Below are 20,281 nucleotides of genomic sequence, written 5' to 3' on the forward strand. Positions count from 1 at the left end.
TGAACGCCGAGAGACCAATCAGCGGCCCCCTCGCCGCGCCGGGCGCGCTCCTGCGCGGGAGGGGCCCGGGCTGCGCGGGAGAAGCTCCGCCCGGAGTCGGGCAGGGCTGGCGCCGGGCGCTTCCGGTGTGCGACGCGGCGCATGCGCGCGGGGCCCGGCGTCAGCTGATCCAGCGCCGCCTTTGCCGCCGCCGGAGGCACTCGGGCATCGGGGCGCGCCGGGCCGGCCCAGGTGAGACCCTCGGGCCCTCGCCCCCCGCCCCGCCGAGCTGCGCCCGGGGGTGCCCTCCTCTGCCCGGGAAGGAGACGGGCGGACGGCTCTCGCCGCTCCCCGCCCCGCTCGGAGCCTGCCCGGGAAGGACGCGCTCTCCCGGTGTCGCAGAGGGAGCGCGGCCCCGGCTCCGCGGGGCGGGTGTCGCCGGGGCCCGGGGCAGGGCAGCCGGCCTTCGGGGAGCCGTGTGCCGGCAGGACAGCGCGCTGCCGGCGGCGTGCGCTTCCCCGGCCCGCCTGGCAGGGAGCGGGGAGCGGAGCGGCCGCGGGAGGAGCAGCCTGCCGAGCGCAGGAGCCGCTCCTGGGCTGTGCCGTACAGAACAGAGACAGCCCCGTAGCGGCCGGGTGCCGCTGCCAGGCCATCCCACCATCTTGAGTGGGTGGCTCTGAGCCTTTCGGGGCCCGGCGGAGAGCGGGCGGCGCGGCTGTGGAAGGGGAATGTTCCTGCGGGCTTCTCGCTGCGGCCCGGCCGGGGCACAGGAGCCCCGCTGCCGATTTGCAGCTCGATATCCTGGTGGCACATCAAATGTGCTTCCTGTTCCTGTAGCCAGTGACAAAACTGTGCCTTAGATGGGGTGTTCCAAACATCATTCTTGGCATTCACTTACAGGCAAGAGAGGAATTTGCATGACTGGATTCTGGATGATGTTATTAATGTTACAGGTAGCTGTGACATTGGAGTATGTGACACATATGTGTCAAGATCCATCCGTTCCATGCAGCTGCCCAGAGTAATTGACTTTCTTACGTAGCAAGTCCTTCTTCTGAAGATTTTACTGTCTTCCCTCAGAGAACTTGCACTTCTGCTGGGCATAAAAGCAATTTGGTGATAGTTTTATTCATTGTAATGCAATACCTCTGCAAAGTACACTGGCTATTTGATCTAGCATGGTATTTCTAATGCTAATTCTGCTTGCTGAAGTGGAGAGGGGGTGAAAAAGCAGGAAAACCTGCTGTCAGACTGCTAGAAGTGATTTATTAGCAAGAATAATGCCAAATACAAACTGGCATTTGCAAGTGGAAGTTTGAGAACTGAGGCAGATCTTCAGTGTGTTGTGAGTTGTGGTGTATTTGTGCTGAGTTCTGCACTGTGCAGATCTGCAGCAGCTGAATGCTTGGCTTCTCTGTGCAGTACTTTCAAAGGCCTTTTCAATGACCAGCAAATACAAATATGTAATAATATCTACATTTTATTATTTTCTGTGTAAGGATGTGTGAAGTGAGATCAGAATCTGCACATCTCTGAATTACCAAAAGTACTGCAGATTTTTTTTTGCTGTGCCTACCAGTCTGTAATGAAAAATCCTCTGGGAAGGAGGATTCTTTTATGTGGGGAAAAAATTAGTCTTAATTTTGTGATCAGGTGGCAAAGTCTGACATTCAGAAATACTAAATCACCATGGCCATCAACTTGAGAGAACAGGGAAGGAGAAATTAAGGCAGCAGTGGAAAATGGCTGCTGGCATCAGCTGACTGTTCAAAGGGGGGTTGCAGTCTTGTGTTGCAATAGTAACACAAGATCTCTGTTTCCTGTAAATGCTGCCTTGTCATTTTCCAAATCAACAGTTATTTTCTACAGGTAGTGCTAGTAGGGTTGAGCCGTGAGTGATTAGTGTTGCTTCATTTTTATAAAGCATTAGCTTAAATCTAGCTTTTGTTTTGGTCTAAGTATAAACATTAACAGTTTTATGCCTCATTGACCCTGATTTATGAAGGCTGTGGGCCTTAAGTGTCCTTCTGTTGTCTATTTTTTTTCCCAGGATGACTTCATGCATTTATCTTCCAGACTTGCATGGGTGGGTGCTGGTGTTGCACTTTGTCATCCAAAGCTGCTGTAGTCCAGCAGGTTACCAGATGATTCCCCTTTTAGAGGCACTGTGCATTCCCCCTTCTGTTTTCGTGCCATAATGGTTTGTCTTTGGGTTCTCAAGCCCTGGAAGTTCCTGCTGGTGGGTTTCCCTCGTGCTTTTAAATTGCATGTTTGTGAGCTATGGCTGTGTTCCTAATTACTCCTTTAGAAAGAGTAAAAGGATTACAGGATAATCTAGTTGGGGTCTTTGGTTACTTTGATGTTGACCATAAAATGCTGGATGCTGCTGCTGACCAAGTAGTAATCCCTCTTTTTTTTTTCTCTGTCTTTTCAAGAAAACCTTACAAAACACAAACCATGCAACAACCCAATGCTACATTGACTGAAATATATACTTTTCTCCCTGCTTGTTTCATTGCTTCAAAAGTGGGGGGTTTCAGACTTGGAAATATTGAAGCATTGCTGAACAATGGTGTCCATGTGATTTATTTTTTTTTAGGCTGGAATTTTGCCAATGAAAACAGACCATGTAGTCAACTGGAATATCATGCTCATTCATTCTTACTTGACATCTTAAAACATGTGACTCCTTTAGTCTTCCAGCTGGGCAGAGAAAAACAGGGTCCTACTCCAGCAGAAGAAGCAGAATGAATTTAACCTTCTCTGCCTTTTTTTTTTTTCTGTACAGAATAAGCCAATAATCACCTAAATGTCCAACAGGCAGAACCAGTTTTGACTGGATCTTCTGTTTGTCATTGTTGTATCTTCTTTTATGGTATGAAAGCTTTTTGCTTGTCTTTGATGTGCTCACTCCATTCTTCCCCTTGGAAGTGGACAGCTAAGCTTGTACCAAATTCTTGGGTTTGGTCATCTCTCCTGGGGTTAAGTTCTGCACTCATAAATATTTTTCGTTTGGTTACTTTATTTCACCCAAGCATTTGTTTCTCCTGTGTCTGTCAAGCTCTCAAGTTCAACACTCCCATGTCTCAGAAACATTGACCATTTGCTGCCAGCTTTTTACATGTCCATGGCTGTTCTGACAGACTTTGCCTTCCATGGCCTGGCTTTACTGAAATGATACATTTACTGTGAAAACCAGTAAGATGTATATGGATAAATCCTGAAGTCTAACAGACCTTGTTACTACCACTTAACCAAATGGCAGATAAAGATCAGTTTTAGCTGCAGAATTTGCTTGTTTCATCAGCTTGATTACACCTCTGAGCTTGTGTAATGGTAAAATTCAGGGTCACTGCTCACTCTGTTCAGAAATAATTTGTCTGACAGTGACCCCTCTTTTAATTTTGTCATGGTTTACAACATTTTGGGGAGTCTGTTATGTTCAAATCAAAAGTAATCAGCAAGGACCAAAACTAGCAGGGGAAGCTGCCCCAGTTAACCGAGACTCATTGTGCTGAACAGGTAAATGAGCTAAAAAGCCTGCTGGAAATAGATCCACTGCAGCTACAAATGCTTGAGAGCAGTGGTGTTCTAGAGGGTCTCTGTAATATAAAAGCCTTATCTTTGTCCTTCCTAAACAATTGAAAAGTGCTCACGTTGTAAGGATTCTCATAGCCAAGTTGAAATGTTAGTGCTCTGGTTTCAGCTGACCAGTCTGCCCAGCTGTGTTTCTGCCAGACAGCATCCCCTGAAAAGTGCCAGAATGTGTGCTGTGAAGATGCTGTGTCCCATCTTTAGGCTGCTGTAAGCTGTGCTTGCTTACTGAAGTGGTTTGTGGTGGCTCATGTAGAAGAGAGGTGGTTTGGATGTCTGTGTTCTGTGCCCTAAGCATGAAGAGCAGTCCTGTTGTGGTTGGGATGGTTGGGTGTGAGGAGGTATAGAAAGGATATGGGAAAAACCATGGACTTCATAGAGAGACAGCTGTGCCTTTATAGGAATAACTTCTTATAGATGGACAGGTGTGCAAATTTTGTCTAAGAGCCTGAAGAATGACTTGACAGTTTTTTTAATATCTGAGCAAAGAAACTGCATCTTCCAAGAATTTCTTTTAGCGGGGCAAATGTTTTGCCCTCGTTTTTGTTACACTGTATCATTACTTTATTTCCTACTCTGAAAGTAAGACCTTAAAAAGCAGCTCTTCAGAAAAACCCTAAGATGGTATTTCAGACTAACTGCAGACTATATTGGTAAACGTGGCTAAAAAAGTAATTCTATTGTGTGAATTGCCTATAGAGCCTTAAAATTTTAAGGGTTTTGTTATCATGGGATGAATTTGCATGAGCTGGTAGATATTCAGACACCCACCACAATATGTAGTTTAAACAATAGTAAAATTAATATGTTGGAAGGCCTCTGGCTGTTCTAAAGAAGCTGTGAATAGTTCAAGTATTATTTTATTGAACATAAAATTTCCAAATGTAGCTTAGCTTGCTTTAAAACATAAAGATGCAGTTTTTCATTATAGGAAAAGTCAACCTCAACTTGATTTCCTTTTACTGGAATTCAGTGCCAATACATGTGCTGTGATTCCAGCCAGGTGTTTCATTATATCAAAGGTGCTATAAAAGAGTACTTCTATCTGCTAGGGATGTTGGATCTTTCTCAAAGACTTTCATGCAGACTCACTCCCTGTTTCACCTCTTCAAACTAGCTGTAAAATACCTTGTATAATAAACTGAAGATTCCATAATATCCTAACTTTAAAGGTGACCTGAAATTTAGGTGTAATGGTGAAAGGAAATTCCAAACTCAAGCTCAGTATTTTAGCCATTACACCTGGGGAGGAGGGTTGGGCAGCAGTGAGGCTTATAGAGGAGACAGTGTATTTTAATGAGCTCAAACATCTCCTGTGTGTAAAACTGAGCCTGACTTAAAAACCTAGCAACAGTTGTTTTGTCAAATTGCACACTTTTTGTCTGTTGATGTAAGATCTTCAGAAGTCACTCTGCTGAACTGTAGTAAAGTTTGCTGTTACAGTTGTTTACAGCTACATATTAATTTCATTTTAATGTTTGTCATCTTAAAGGTTAGAGCAACAAAAAGTATTTCAAGTAACAGTGCCAACTACACCTGAAAATTGAGTGACTTTTACTTAATAAAAGCTAGGGTAGATTTTAGTTGAGCAGTAACATTAGTGGGGTTAATGAAAACTGTTCATCTAGAGGAAATGACTGAGCATTGCACTGAGCAGATGGCTGCAGAACTTTTCAGCCCTAGCAGCTAGGTGACAGGATCAGGATAAGAAAAGAAGGTCACTGTAGAACACAGAGATGAATTTTGTATTAGTGTTCTGTATTATGGTTGGGATTTCAGTTGCATTAGATCTTTCTTTTATGTGAAAGTCTATCAAGCCAAAGGGCAGAATGGGTAGCAGGCTGAAAGGAATGTCAAATTTTTCACAGTAATAAAATTGTGAAGCAGTGTAGCAAGTAAGAACTAAGGAGAGGTTCATCAATTTCCTCCTCTGGAGAAGCCTCAGCTGAGAGGAAAGAATTGGTATAGAAAACCCTATTATGGAAAACTGTAGCATATGAGTCAGTTGATGAACATTTTTTCACGTGGACAATGTGGTTTTCTCTAGTAACAGGAGTGTTTTAATGGATTTAGCTAGGGTCTTTATCACTCCTAGATATGGCTGTGTTTGATGTTTGAAGGCTGCTTATCTACTGAGCTGATCAGATCTTCAGTGGGTCAAAGTACTTATGCAATGAACACCTTGCCAGCCTTTCTGTCTAGTTTTATTTCAGCTGTTGACTTCTTTGTCATGTTCAAATAGCTTTGTTCTAGAATTGTTCTGGGCTAACTGTAGGAATTTCCCAAGCTGCTGAATAAAAGCTTGGGTGCTGGAGTTGACGTGGTGGTACGTCTTGCATGGGCAGACTTCACACCCTAGCTTTGGGAATATATACTGTACCTTGTATATATGTATCAAATAAAAATATATTGTTATATCTTTAGCTTGTATGCAAGGCATGATGTTTATTTGAAGTATCAAACTTGTATGTATTGGCATGCCCACAGCTAAGTCCCCATCTGTTTTTAGGAAGAGGTCAGTAGGAGCTTGTAGTGGACTTCATGAATTCAATGTTGCATGGTCTCACTTTTTAGCCATAATGACAGTGGCAGCATAATTTTCTTTCACATGGATTTACGTGTACATGTGAAACAATCTTCATGTGAGAGGAGGGGGCTTATAAGAACCCAAGGAACAATTTATGTGAAAGATAAATGGTCTTGTAGGGTTGCAGATGGGTCCACATCAGTATGTAGCTGATGATCACTTAAGCAGATTCTGGATTGATCTAAAGCAGAGGTGGCCTCAAATTGCCCTGTGACAACTGAAATTGTGTGAATAACTAGGTAGAAAAATGTCCATATTGTTGAGTGTAAGAAGTATTCTTTCTAGCTCAGAGCTTGTGGCAGGAAGGTTGCTGTTCACTTCATGGTGTCCATGTCATGAGAAGACTGAGCCACGTGGTTGTGTTGAGCACAGGACGTGACTCCTGCCTGGTTTCACCAGAGTGCAGATGGTAGGTTGGAAGGTGTTTGGTGTAGCAGAGGGTTGTGCTACCATACAGAGGGACCTGGACTGGAAAAATTGGCTGACAGGAATCCCATGAAGTTTGACAAAGAGAAGTGCCAAGTGCTGCACCTGAGGCAGAATAACCACTTATCTTGCTACAGGCTGAGGACTGACTGAGTGCTGAAAAGAACTGGGGGTCCCCAAGCTGGACATCAGCTGCCAATGTGCCCTTGTGGCAAAGGCAGCCAGCACTATTCTGGGCTGTGTTTGGAAGAATCCTGCCCACAGGTTCAGGGGGGTGGTTTTTCACCTTGGTTAAACTCTAACTCTTGGTTAAACCACATCTAGAATGCTGTGTATGGTTTTGGGTTCTCCAGTAGAAGAAAGATGTGGCATAGGGGTGTGCATCCAGAAAAGGGCCACAAAGACTGTTAAGCATATGGAGGTAGGAAAAGCAGGTGAGAGAGCTGGGATTATGTAGCCTCAGGAAGAGAAAGCTCTGAGAATCTTATTGTAAAGTATATCAACACCTGATGGGAGGGAGCAAAGAGGATGGAGCCAGACTCTTCTCAGTGCTTCCTGCTGAGGTAACATGACACAATGGGCACAAACTGAAATACCGGGAATTCCCTTTAAACATAGGAAAAACACTTTACTGCAGGGGTGTCTAAACACTGGAACAGGTTGCCCAGAGACTTGTGGTGGCTTCATCCTTGGAGGTAATCAAAATGCATTTGAATGTGGCCCTGAGCAGCCCACATCAGCTTGCTTGGAGCTGGAGGTTGGAAGTAGATGATTGCCAAAGGTGCCTCTGAACCTCAGTAATTCAGTTGTTTGGTGGCTGAGAAATCTGGAGTAATTTCCCTGCTGTATTATAGTAAAATTATAACTGCATACTGTGAAGGAGCAGGTTTCCTGAGAATACTGTTGGGCTTCCTTTCCCAGTGACCTGTGTTAAGAGTTCTGGGCATGTTGGTTTTTGTAGGACAATATCCTAAATTTTAGATATGAATATGCTGCCAAACTTCTGCATTTGTCTAGTAATTCAGGCCCTATATATATTTTTTTTTTTAATACTTCCTCCTAAGGACATTATCTGTTAGAAGGGGAAGTTTAAACTGTTCTAGTTACAGGAAATCTGTGGCAGTGATTATCCAGTTATTTATGAGGCCCTTGCAGCAGATCTTCATGCAGCTGAACACTGGGATTTGTGCACTGTGCCAGAGTCTGCTCAGGTGAGCACAGTAAATGTCGGCAGCCTTGAACCTGAAGCATCCCTCCAATGTGACACTAAGCTGATTGTCCAGTGTGGGTGGTGATCTTTACTGTCCTGTAATGTCTAGGTTTTTAATAAGAAGAGGAGGAAGTATTATTTTCTTTGGAAAATTCTTTGGGTACATTTCGCTGTTTATGCCTATTAAGCTTTCCTGGATATCAAATGTAAGGGCTTCTATTCTGATTCTATTTTTCTACCCTTCGACATCAAACCACATTAGTCTGTTTCAGATGTGCTAAAATGTATGACCTTCAAGTTCAAAGTTATTCCAGCAGAATGATTCCTACCATTGATGACTTACTGATGTAACACTGCTGCATCCAAATTACTGCTGCTGTGCTCTTCACTACAGTTGTGGTTAGTGTCTAGGCTTTTGTGGCAATTTGAAGTGTCGGTAATCCTAGAACTTGCAAAGAGAGACTTGAGAAGTTGTGAAGACTGCAGGAAACTCTTCAGCTCCATGCAGGTTCTTAGGGAGGGGTCACACAGCTGCCCGTGTTCTGTTCTGTGTTCTGTTCAGTGCCTGCCCATCTCTGAGAGCAGATTCCAGCAGCTGTCACTCAGGGTGGCACAGCTCTCTGCTTTGTGGAGGTGCTGGATGTAGTACAATTGCCTTAGTGCTTCTGCTGGCCAGGGGAAGGCTTCTGAGCATAAGGAAGCCCCACAAGACTCCTGGAGGCAATCAATACTGTTCAGCACGCTCATGCAATTAGTATTGCAGTGTGCTCAGCGCCTCCCTGTGCAGTCTGTTGTTAAACACTTGTTCTGTTAAGCTCTTCCCGAGCACAGCACACACTGACATGGCTGTATTACACTGGAGGGCTGGCAGGTGAGCAGATCCCAGCAGAAAACATGCACCTCTTTCAAAGATGTTTATTTAGTTGTGTGCATTGCTCATTGGGCACTGGAATTCCCGGCTCTGTAGGAGGCCCTTAATGCAACCGCTGAAGCCTTTTAATTTCTTGTGCTCGGTCCTGTGCGGCAGAGAGAGCACAGATGGGAGTTCAGCTGGGCTCGAGGTGGCTGGAATTGCTATTGCGGCATTCCTCGGTGCTGGTGGGAGAGAGAGGGAGAGAGAGACTGATGACTCATCAAGTCAGGTGGTTGTGCCTCTGCTGTGTGTCAGAAATTTCGTTCCCCTCTGCAGCAGCTTTCTCATCCTTCTGTGTAGGGGCACTAGAAGGACGATTATTTCGCAAGCGGTGATGCTTCACTGCTGAATTCTAGCTTTTGAATTGGGCCTCTGGGTTTTTGGTACTCCCTGCTTCTGCAAAATAAGGTAAGGAGCTGTGTTTATGTGATAAAATTGTTGTAGATTTTCTTCCTTGCTGCAAGAAGGCTCCTTCTAAAAATCTCACCGGAGTCTGAATTTTGAAAAAAATCTTTGTGTTAAGGCAGTTCGTCGTGTAAATTCTGCGTCTGATCAAATGTTAGATGCAAAACCCAGGAAGAGTGAAGCAAACCAGGTTTCTCCAGCATTGAGAGCAGGGCAGTTACATTTTTTAGGCTACTGTGTAACCAGATTACTGTGCTGGGGAGAAACCAAGATAGAAAGCTCAGGTTATGGGCTCTTTCTTGTTTACTTAGGACTTTAAAATCAGTGTAATAAATCACTTTTTAGTCAGAGAAGGTTCTGATGCAAGCAATACTTTGATTTCTGGTACTATATAATCAGAATATGATGCTAGAGCTTAAGAAGAGCATGTTTGAAATCAATTGGTGAACTGTTTTAGATAAGGAAGATATAAATTGTAAAGGATACAAGATGCATCTTTACTCATAAGGGAATTAAAATTATCTGATATCCTATGTAGGTGTGCTAGTGGACTTTTGTAGGAGGGAATTGTATATAGTGCCTAATATCTTGTGTTGGCAAGAGGCCTTTCAAAGGCCTCAGGGGCTCTGTAGATTTCTAAATGGTCAGCTACCATGGCTTCTGGGGTACATATATGCTTTAGGGAATTTCATTATCTTTCAGTACTATCAATGAAAATACCTAATGAGGTAGGAAAGTAAGGCAGCATTTTGGCCCTCAAGGGCTTTTCCATATAAATTGAAAATCTGTAGTGGTAATACACAAGCACAAGAAAATGATGCAGAGATAAATAACAGGGTTTGTTTTTTTTTTTCCCTTAATTTGTATTCAGTGTTAAGAGATGTGTAGCCCCTTAAGAAAGAGGTCAGCCTCGCTGGGTGGGCACTGGCTTTGGGTAGACCGTACTTTGGAGGTATAGTGGAGGTAATGCAGAGATGAGAAACCAGTTCACTATTTCAAGTGTAAAAGATGTGAATTCTATGTGTTTAAAAGCTGTTGGTGCAGATGCTAGAGATCATGGTAAAGACAGGGTTTATTAGTGTGTTGCTAGGTGGTCTAGTGGAGGAATCCCCTGCTCTTTTACTTGGCTTGGCCAGTAATGTAGAATGGTGGCTGTAGGAAGGGAGAGGGAGCAGAGCAGGCACAGGAACAGGAGAAGCAGGTGCTGGCTGTCAGGATGTTGCCATTTAACTGCAGAATGGCTGTTCTGAGGTTCTTACTTGCCTCCCTAAAAGGTAAACAGTTGCTTCAAGCAGGTTTTGATTACGAAGAAAAGTTAATTTAAATTGAAACTGGTCCAGTGTTCCTGCTTTTCCTTGCTCTTGTATTTTGACTCATATGGGACATTGTCTAAGCTGTGTCACTAATTCAGTTATGAGAATGTGGTTTAACTCTCTACTGTGCCTTTAGAGATGCTGATAGTACAGCACTGGACATTGTTCTGTATTGTTATATTGAAGTTAATGTTTAATTTGGATTTATAAGAACAACTGCTTATTTCAGTATGAACAGCAATTGTGCTTGCTTGAGTTTTAGTTGTTAAAAGCAAAAAAGATGAGATAGTTGTGTTAGTCAGATCAGAACCAGCTCATACCAGCTGCTCAGGAACTGCAGATTGCTTTGCCAGGACCTCCCCTCTGCCATTTGAGAAAAAAAACCAGTGAAATCAAAATTGTCTCCTGGGTCTAAACACCGGGAAGTGTGAAAGATAACCTATGGCTATGGAGGGTAGAGGGATCTAATGGATATCTGGCTTAGCCTTTGGGCTCAAGACCCATTAGCAGGTCTGCTCCAAGCTGGTGGTGACTGAGCCATGATCAGCTGTTGTGGTGGCTGCTGTGGAATAAATCAGTGGCAGCCATGACAGACAGTACACTCCACAGAGACATGGGAGATCTTTTTCTTAAGGAGCAGTGCCACCAATTTGAAACTTCTAGATCAGTAAAGAGACTGAGGGGCAGGGGACTTGTATTATTGTATTAAAAGGCTGGAAAATGGTTGTAGGATTTCAAGAATAGCAAAAGACTACTCCCAAAGAATCAGCAAAAACTTATCCTTTAATTCTACTGGAAAGGGTGGCAGTGGAGCTGTTGTCTTGCTTATTGTACACAGGGCAGGTTTTTAAGCCTGAGTATGCCTTTGTATTTGCTGCCTTGTGGAAGATGCTGGGTGAGATTAGGCTGCTCTCAAAGACTTGAGTGTGAGTGTCAACAGATGCCCCCCAGTTCGTGTCACCAAACAGGGGCCTTGCTGCTGATTAGCACAGGAGTGTTCTGTGCTGGGGCTGCCATAGCACACCTTTCACCAGTGTCCTAAGTGTGTCTGCACAGGAGAAATGGGAAGAGTGTGGCCTTACAGTTCTCTAACACCCATCAGTTTCCAAGGTAACACACAGCACGATAAGGGCTCACAAAGCAAAACCGCTAAATCCTCTGATCCGCACCGGAAACAGGACAGCCCAACTGTCAGCCACAGCACAAACATGGATGGAGGAAGTCTGTTGATAAAACAGCTTTTCCAGTGCCACTTGTTTAGATTTCCTGAACAATTACTGGCATGAGATGACAGCCTGTTGGTTAACTGTTGCAAGTTGGGGGTTTTGCCCATTATTCAGCACAATTCTTCTGTTATGCTCCATGGGTTTCACCGAGAGCAAAGACTGCGTAGTATGTAGCTGTGAGACACATGGAAAGGAGTCACATGTTTGTGTGCTGGTGCTTCTGAAAATCTGTGTTTCTTCCTCTAAATACTGTGATTCAGCACCTTAAGATAGCAAAAATTGAATTTTCACAATTAATATTTGTAGTATTGCATTTTAGGGACTGGTGGCAGTAAAGCAGACCCAGAACATTCTCTTGCTCACTCAGAATCATGGAAAACTCCATATTTTGAAGGAGGGTAATGAGATGTGGAATACAAAAGAGATTTTCTGACATTTAAATATCCTATTACCAAGCTTAAAAACAGAGAAACAGCGTTAGGGCATTGTTGGACTGCATCTTTTTCATTCAGTAGCATTCTGTAGAGCATATTATGGGGTGATGTTCTACTCCTGTGTTTCTGCAATAAGGAATCTCAGATATTTTGTTTGTTTAAATCAGTTACTTTTTTACTTTTTACAGCTTTAAAATCATAGTGGTTAAGGTGCTTCAGGCTATGAGTTCAGAATTCTTTTTAACTGGAAATAAGAAGAAAGCAGAAGGAAGAGGAGGAACTTAATACATGTGTGTGTTCTTCAGGACTGACTCTTATTTTTTAATTTTGTTCAGTTGAACAGGCAAAATGGACTTCTCCAAGCTCCCCAAAATACGTGATGAGGACAGAGAGGCTTTTGTTGGCTATGTTTATGGAGTCTCAGGACCTGGTAGGTATTATTTTGTAAAGGAAGTAATAAATTTTGTTTTATCTAGGATCTTGTTAATCTTCACAGAGCAGAGACATATAAAAGAGCTCTGGGTGGTGCTTTTAATGCTTTTTTGGGTGGGGGACTTTAAGAAGAATTACTGACTTAGAGTCTGACAAACTACTAAAAAAACTGCTAACAAGATGTTACTATTAATTAACCTTTTTTAAAAAATGTAATGAGCAGAAGCAGGCAGTTGAATAAAAACAAGAATAATAACAAAAGGTAAGCTTTCTGTATGAGAGAAAGCCCCCTGGGCCCGGTCTGCTAAGCTTCTCTAAAAGGGTATGAAATAAATAGTCTGTTCTCACTGCAAGTTTGTCCCTGTGCTTTCTGAGATCCTCAGTCCCTGTCAGTGTCAAGCTGTTCTGTTTCCTGCACCATGGGCTGGGGGAGGTCAGCAAGGAGCCACATGAGTCAGGGAACGTGATAAGAGTGTGGTGATAGTGCAGCTGGGAGAAGGAGGACTCTCCTTCATCTTTATCAGCTGAAATAGTTTAGGCTCTGCTAGGAACAGCTTTTGAACACAGGCAGACTCTACTGGCATTTCTGCTCCCTTCTGCATTCTCTGCAAGAGCTGAAGGAAAGGATGGGAATGTGAGAATGGAAGATTAGCAAGTATTTTTGTTAATGCAATGTATTTGATGAATAAGAAAATCCCTACCTAAATAGGCACAAGTTTTTTAACTGCAAATTCTGTAACTGCAGAGGTGGTACTTAGAAACAATTTTAAACTGACACAGCTTTCTTTCCCAAGAGGTGGAAAATGCATTTTTGTGTAAATATGTGAATCTTATTTGCATTACTGTGATTATAACCTGCAAGATGTAATAAATTTTGTTCTAAAGCAGCCAGGACTCTGTATATGACCTGCTGAAATCTAACTCAAAGCATCAAAAAGTTTCAGGCCCAAAACATGCTGCACTACGATCTTTATCTGTTGAAAGTTAATTTAAGTGCCCTAAGATAGACAATGCTTTTCTACAAAAAACAGTATTTTTTTAAAAGCTGTCTAGACATCATGTTAGATGCAAGGGTATTTAGCAGCTCCCTTGGCTTGATCTATCCATGTTTATGCCAGCATCCAGATGCTACCAAGGTAAACAGAAGTTTAAGTGACTTGAAAATGCTGGCCCCCAGCAACAGGTATATGTAACTACCAGGCATTGGGTGAGTTTTGCCATTTTCTTGTGTGTTTTCATTTAGTCAGATGAGGATGTGGCCCAGCTCACTGCAAGGGAGAAGAGCCTATGGAACTTGTTTGTCAAAGTTTACAGCATCTCACACCCTCAACGTTTGCAATCTGTCAAGACAGATAAGAGAAATTATGGCCTGAATTGTCCTGTGAATTACTACATTCTCACAGTGTCCTCTTATTCTGGATAAAGGACAGAGTGAAATCTGTAGGAAAACTTATTCTTTTGACTTTTAAACTAGAAATACCAGGAGTTGTGGCATCCTTTCATGAAGTCAGGAGTGTGTGTCTGATATGGGTGAATACCAGGTTCATGCTGTGCAGTTCTTACTGTAATTCTCTTGTAATGTGTAAATTTCCTGAGCTGCAGGAAAAATAACTCACCTATGTGCCTCTCTTTTGCAGTGGTCACAGCCTGCAACATGGCAGGTGCTGCCATGTACGAGCTGGTGCGAGTGGGACACAGCGAGCTGGTGGGGGAGATCATCCGGCTGGAAGGGGATCTGGCAACTGTCCAGGTCTATGAGGAAACTTGTATCTTTTTCACTGCTCCCTCTGTGCTGCCAGATACTTTGGGTTCTGGCAGGGCATCTGTTCTGCGTGTGTTTTGTAAATTTTGATGGTTTTGAGGTGAAGCTTACCTTGTGTGGCTGTGTAGCGAGGAGACTTCTTTTGACTGGAAATCAAAGCGTACCTTAGAATTCAAGTGCATTTTAATGCCTCTTTGTTATAAGGCAGTTGACAAGTGTCAATCATAATTGGCAAACCTAAGCAATATTTGTTGCATCTTTGCTTTTGATAACTGTGCTTGTGTAATACTTAAAAAGAAATGTGAAGTGGGCAGGATGTCTTCTTCTGGACAGAGGATTTTGCCAAGCATAATAGATTACACTTTTTCTTCTGCAGTAGGCTTACACTATCTTGGTCCAGCTGTGACGCAGCATATATTCTAAAAGCTAGGCAACTTAAAATGTATTTTTTATTACACACACACATATATATGAGAGAATGTCAAAAAAGAAGTCATGAAACTTGAAGGCAGGCCTCTTTCCCCCTCCCAAGGGGGCTGTATCTGTAGAGCCTAGGAAAAAGGCTGTGTTAGCTCCCAAACCTTGGTTCTGAAGAGCTTGCTGGCAAACTGCTGACTAGGTCCTGTTTCTGCCTAATAATTTATCATTTTAGATGGCATCTTTGTTACAGTATCGAGTAGCTTTCCATCAGTACATGGAACAAGTTCGAGTATAGTTTACTTTTAATGTCCTGTTGAGAGGAAGCTTGGTCTTAGGCCTCTCCGAAGTCAACTCGTATTAAATCTATTAAGTTTGTCTAAGTTTTGGAGGTTTCTTTTGTATTCCTGCAGGCCCTTCTGCCAAGGTGCTGGCCCTTTGCAGAGAAAAGTGCATTGTGTGTCTTTGGAGCTTAGGTAGTGCACAGACTTGACAACTTGATAAAAGACAGGAAGGCAATAGTGCTGATCTTAGACCAAGTCCTTTTAAAATTAGGCTGCTGTTGAAAAAAGCTGTGCAAGGCTCAAGATCAAAACATTTGTGCTCTCTAAACAAATTCTGAAGTGAAAAATTCCATATTTCATAACATTATCTGACTTAAACAGCCTAATCTGTTTTCTAGGTTTGAAGATGTAAGAAATGTGTGATGTTTTGTCCCACTGCCTGGCACTCCAGTGAACGCATCCATATTAGTTGACATTAGTTGCCAACAACAGGTGACTTGAACAAATGATTGCAAAGCAGAATATTTGCCACTACTTTGCCTCTCTAGAGGGTGGTGAACTTTGCTGTTTGAGCAAATTCAGAATTTAGTATGAGGCCTACATGCTTCCAAAATGCTCATGTGTAGCATAGGAATAGTATTACCTTAAAGTCAGAAAAGGAGTTGGAGAGTATGATGTGAGCTGATGACTTCTGCCTGGATTCTTTCTCTGGTTCTGGATGAACTTTTCCTCAGCAAATCTTTAGCTGGTGTCTCTGTAGGAGATCCTGTGCTCCGTACTGGGAAGCCCCTGTCAGTGGAACTGGGGCCTGGCATTATGGGAGCTATTTTTGATGGTATCCAGAGACCTCTCTCAGACATCAGTGCCCTGACCAAAAGTATCTATATCCCTAGAGGTGTCAACGTGTCAGCTTTGAGCCGAGATGTCAAATGGGACTTCACACCTTCCAAAAATCTGCGGGTAGGTTCTGACAATCCTGTGTTCCCCTCTTGCTCCTCTGCCCCCAGAGCTTAGGCCTGGAGCAGTGTGCTAAGGCTGTGGCTGCTGGGACCTGTGGTTTATGCTGCATTTATTGAAGTTTGCAAAAAGGAGTGCTTGGAGGTGGTAGTGATGCATGAGACTGGATGGGGATCACCAAAACTTACTTGATATGATTTACAGTATGTTGCTGCTGCATATGAGAAATCTACAGAGTTTTGATGTATTTACCAAACCATAGAGAAACTCATGGAATTGCAGTAAGCATTAGCAGGAGCAGGTGTTACTGAGCAAAAAGAATGACTGCAGCACACATTTTGCAAATGGTGAAGGTAGCCTTAGAACTGGAAAATGTCACGGCTTTAGCTCTTTGCAGCATCTTTTTTCCAACCCTGCAGGTTAGCATATGCTATCCTTTCTCTTCTTAACACATTAGGTTGAGAGGTGGAAAAGAAATGAGGAAAATTTCTTTTGTCTGTTAGTAATTGCTCCTGTCTGAGCCTTGAAAGGCACTTGAGCACAGGTAGTGTTGCTAGCAATGCTGTTGGAGTAATGAGTTATGTAAATGAGCTACTGTGCTGTAACAAGGAATTTTTAAAAGGGGTAATCACAGTGTTAGACTTAATAGCTGTAGTATTTTTTACAGTTTCTCAAGGTTCTTTTTTAAAAGTTATGACTAATAGACCTGTTCTGATTTTAGGTTGGCAGCCACATCACTGGTGGAGATATTTATGGCGTGGTGAATGAAAACTCCCTGATCAATCACAAAATCATGCTGCCCCCACGAAATAGGGGTACAGTTACATACATTGCTCCTCCAGGAAACTACGACACTTCAGTAAGTCTCCCAAACAGCATTTGCTGGTATATTCCATGTCTCTTTTATAAGGTTGATGTAGTCTTTCTGTTCTGCATGAGGCCAGCTAAAGTGTTTCATGCAACAAGGTGTCTGAGTTAATGATCACTTCTGCTACCCTGCCTGCAGGGGTTGCATTATTATTTTGTGCAGCTATTTTCTATGTATATGGCTTCCCAATGGCACTTCAATGTGCCATGTTTGATGACCTCTGTGGGGATCTGCAATATCTTACGAATATGTAAAATTCACTTGCTCTTCAAAAGCGTGTTTTTAATGTATGGTGTATCTTGCTCTGTTATCCCCCAGAGGCTTTGTACTTATGGGAAAGAGCCTTCCCTGGGGAGGTGATGATTGCATGTTGAGGTTCTGAGAGCTCTATGGTGTTATCAAAGGCCTGTGCAGACTAATTAAAATGAGAATTTGTGTGCTGGGCCAGCACGCAGCTGTTAGCTCACTTCACATATCTGCTGCTCTCTGTTAGGATGTAGTGTTAGAGCTGGAGTTTGAAGGTGTGAAGGAGAAGTTCACCATGGTGCAGGTGTGGCCTGTGCGCCAAGTCCGTCCTGTTACCGAGAAGTTACCGGCCAATCATCCTTTGTTAACCGGCCAGCGAGTCCTGGATGCCCTCTTCCCGTAAGTGCTTCCTTTTATTTTCTACTCCGTGAGAAATCTCTCTCAGGGGGAAGCAGAGGCAAAAGGCCTTAGAGCATTGGGGTTTTTTAAGGGTAAGCTTTCACCATGTGTCACAGCATAATCGTAAAATATATTTAGCTGAATTTCTTGTATTTATTTAGCAGGTGAACCCATTGGTGGAAAAAGGAAGTTTAACAAAACTGTTCTTCTAGTGCATTAATCTAGAAAAAACTGGACATGCATGAACTTAACATAATCATGTCACATCTGCAGAAAGGCTAGAATTTTCGAGATTGCTATCTTCATTTGAATGCATGAGTAGGATATGTTTCCATGGTCTTGAGGATGTGTAGTTTCCAGTGATTTTAAGGTTGCCACTTAGGAAAACTGTTGCACTTAACTGTAACACAAACTGCTCATTTAAGCAGCTAACTTCTAAGACACTGAATTCAGTTATTTTGGTCCTGAAATATTGTTCTGCTTATTCTATAACACACAGCTAAGTACAGTTGTTCATTTCTTAGCATTTCCATTCCATTGCTGCTTCCAGCTGTGAAAACGTCTATGTCTCAAGTCCAAAAGTCATGCTGTTGTATCAGCGTAAGTCACATTCTTCAAGGACAGGAGAAGAAAAGGATAGTTTAATCCCTCAATTTTTTTGTTTAGTGAAATACCTCTGTGTTTCTCACCCAGAACATTGAATGTGACTCCTGTCATTCTGCTTTTGATGAGGGAGTTCTAGTGAAAAATATATTCTAAGATGGGAAAGAGCTGGCTTTTAGTTCCTTACAAAACAGAGTCCTTTTTCTTCACTCAGGTGTGTACAAGGGGGTACAACAGCGATTCCTGGGGCATTTGGTTGTGGAAAGACTGTGATCTCGCAGTCTCTTTCAAAGTACTCCAACAGTGATGTCATCATTTATGTAGGCTGTGGAGAACGAGGAAATGAAATGTCTGAAGTACTGAGAGATTTCCCTGAGGTTAGTATGGAGATTTCATGGAGAGTAAATCTTCCTGGGAAGACTTGCTGTTGTATTGGTATTGTAACTGAGTAAAATATGTTGGTAGAGTGACTTGAAAAGATCATCTTGCCTGCCTTGAAGCTCTGGCAAAAATTCTTTTTGGCTTGTTCAAGAATTATTTCAGTGGCCCTTCAATAACCATCTGGACTAGTTTTTGGGTATACCTGCCAAGTTGTTTAAAATAAAGCCAGAATGAATGTCAGAGAAGAATTTAGCACAGTGGTAAGCATCTCACCTGTCGCTGGTCATGTCTCTAACATGACCATGCATAGAAAATGCAGCATCCATTTACAAGTTTCAGGGTGGTGATACAGTTACCAGATATTAGTTTGACATGATAAGATTTGGAGTACCTTTTGAATGAAGTAGAAAATACCTTGTTAATAAAAAAATAATTAAAAAAACCCAAAAAACAAACAAACAAACAAAACCCCAAAAAACACAAACAAAAAAACCCCCAACCAAGCAACAGATTTACCAATCCTTGTACCTGTTATGTTTTAGTGAAGTTGTTATGCCAGGGTCAGCTAGTATGAACAGTCAGGTAGAAGGATCACTGTCAGAAATAGGGGCTAAAAGGCTTGGGTGTGTTGATTGGTGACAAAGTGGGAAAGTCAAGCTGAGCTAGCCTTGAAGGTGGCAAATCCCAGGGTATTCATAAATGGAATTCTACACAAATGTCAGGGTGTGCATTCTGTTGTTCAGGTGCTTGTAAGGCTTCACTGAGGTTAAAAATGTGGTTTTATGTCCAGTTGTCAAATACTAACTTGGCGTCTTGTAGATGGGGAAAAAAGCTCTCTAATTCCTAATGGACTTATGACAGCAGGCTAAGAATTTTTAGCTCTTTCAGCCTGGAAATCTGAGAGAGGACCATGTGCTACCTAGTGCAGTGGGTTTGTCATTACTTACTTGAATGGGATCAACAGGGATTTGGCAGTTGCAGAAGATGAGGTGAGGCTGAAGCATGTACATTAAAACATTAAGCTGTGTGCAGTCTGAAAGACAAACCAACATATCCTAAAATTTTGAATCTCATCTCTGATCTTGGTAGAATAGCTGTGAGGAGAGTATCCTGACACAAGGCAAGTAAAACAGTTTAAAAAAAAAAATGGGCATCAAAAAATTAACAAAAAAATCTTGCTACTGTTACAGTTTGGGTGTTTTTCCATTTCTTGCATTTTAGTTAACAATGGAAGTTGATGGCAAGGTAGAAAGCATCATGAAGAGAACAGCTCTAGTAGCAAATACTTCCAACATGCCCGTGGCTGCCAGAGAAGCCTCCATCTATACTGGTAAGATTTACAAGAGGATAGAGAAAGTTGTGTGTATGCAGCAAGCCATCATTCTCTAGTATATTCAGTTCCTGAGATAACCATATCAAGAAGCCAGTTTAGTTTCAGAAGTAAACCCTTTCAGACCTTACCTGCACAAAGTCTTAGTATCTTAATTGAATCTTCCTTGCTTGCATATAATTGCATTTTCTGAATATTGAGTAAATTTTGTTTATAAGGTGAATTTACTGTGCCAGGACTTGTGTAGGTTTTCTGCATGTGTTAATTCTGTAAGCTTTAGGTTTTGACTAGCTTTTTGCTGACAAGTACAGCTACTTAATGGACAGGAATAGTATTCTCCCAGTTGGTAGACTAATCTTTCCTTTGCAGCCTCTTGAAGGCTGTTTTTAAAGTTCTTTTTTATGAACAGTTGTCAGATAATTCAAATGAAACACAACCTTTTTCTCACTCTTGTATTCTGGTAGTTTGAAAGGGAAGGAGACATTTTACAGTAAGAGGAGTCTTTATTCCTGGTT

At 42.5% G+C, this 20,281-nt stretch overlaps 1 protein-coding gene across 2 annotated transcripts in view; it reads left to right on the forward strand.

Annotated features, from left to right (window-relative positions):
- The first annotated feature begins 96 nt into the window (after positions 1-96).
- ATP6V1A (ATPase H+ transporting V1 subunit A) overlaps positions 97-20,281 on the forward strand; it is a 30,641-nt gene continuing 10,456 nt past the window's right edge. Inside the window, exons 1-8 of one of the 2 annotated variants that reach the window (XM_039717830.1) lie at positions 97-231; positions 12,423-12,517; positions 14,157-14,285; positions 15,728-15,942; positions 16,661-16,798; positions 17,301-17,452; positions 18,270-18,432; positions 19,658-19,766. In XM_039717830.1, coding sequence (XP_039573764.1) covers positions 12,436-12,517; positions 14,157-14,285; positions 15,728-15,942; positions 16,661-16,798; positions 17,301-17,452; positions 18,270-18,432; positions 19,658-19,766 — 988 coding nt within the window. In that variant the 5' untranslated portion in view covers positions 97-231; positions 12,423-12,435. Of the gene's footprint in view, positions 232-8,959; positions 9,118-12,422; positions 12,518-14,156; positions 14,286-15,727; positions 15,943-16,660; positions 16,799-17,300; positions 17,453-18,269; positions 18,433-19,657; positions 19,767-20,281 lie in introns of those variants that run through there. The other variant, XM_039717831.1, reaches the window with a different exon arrangement.

Source organism: Passer montanus, unplaced genomic scaffold, assembly GCF_014805655.1.
Source record: "Passer montanus isolate IOZ18808 unplaced genomic scaffold, ASM1480565v1 scaffold39, whole genome shotgun sequence".
Classification (NCBI taxonomy): domain Eukaryota; kingdom Metazoa; phylum Chordata; class Aves; order Passeriformes; family Passeridae; genus Passer; species Passer montanus.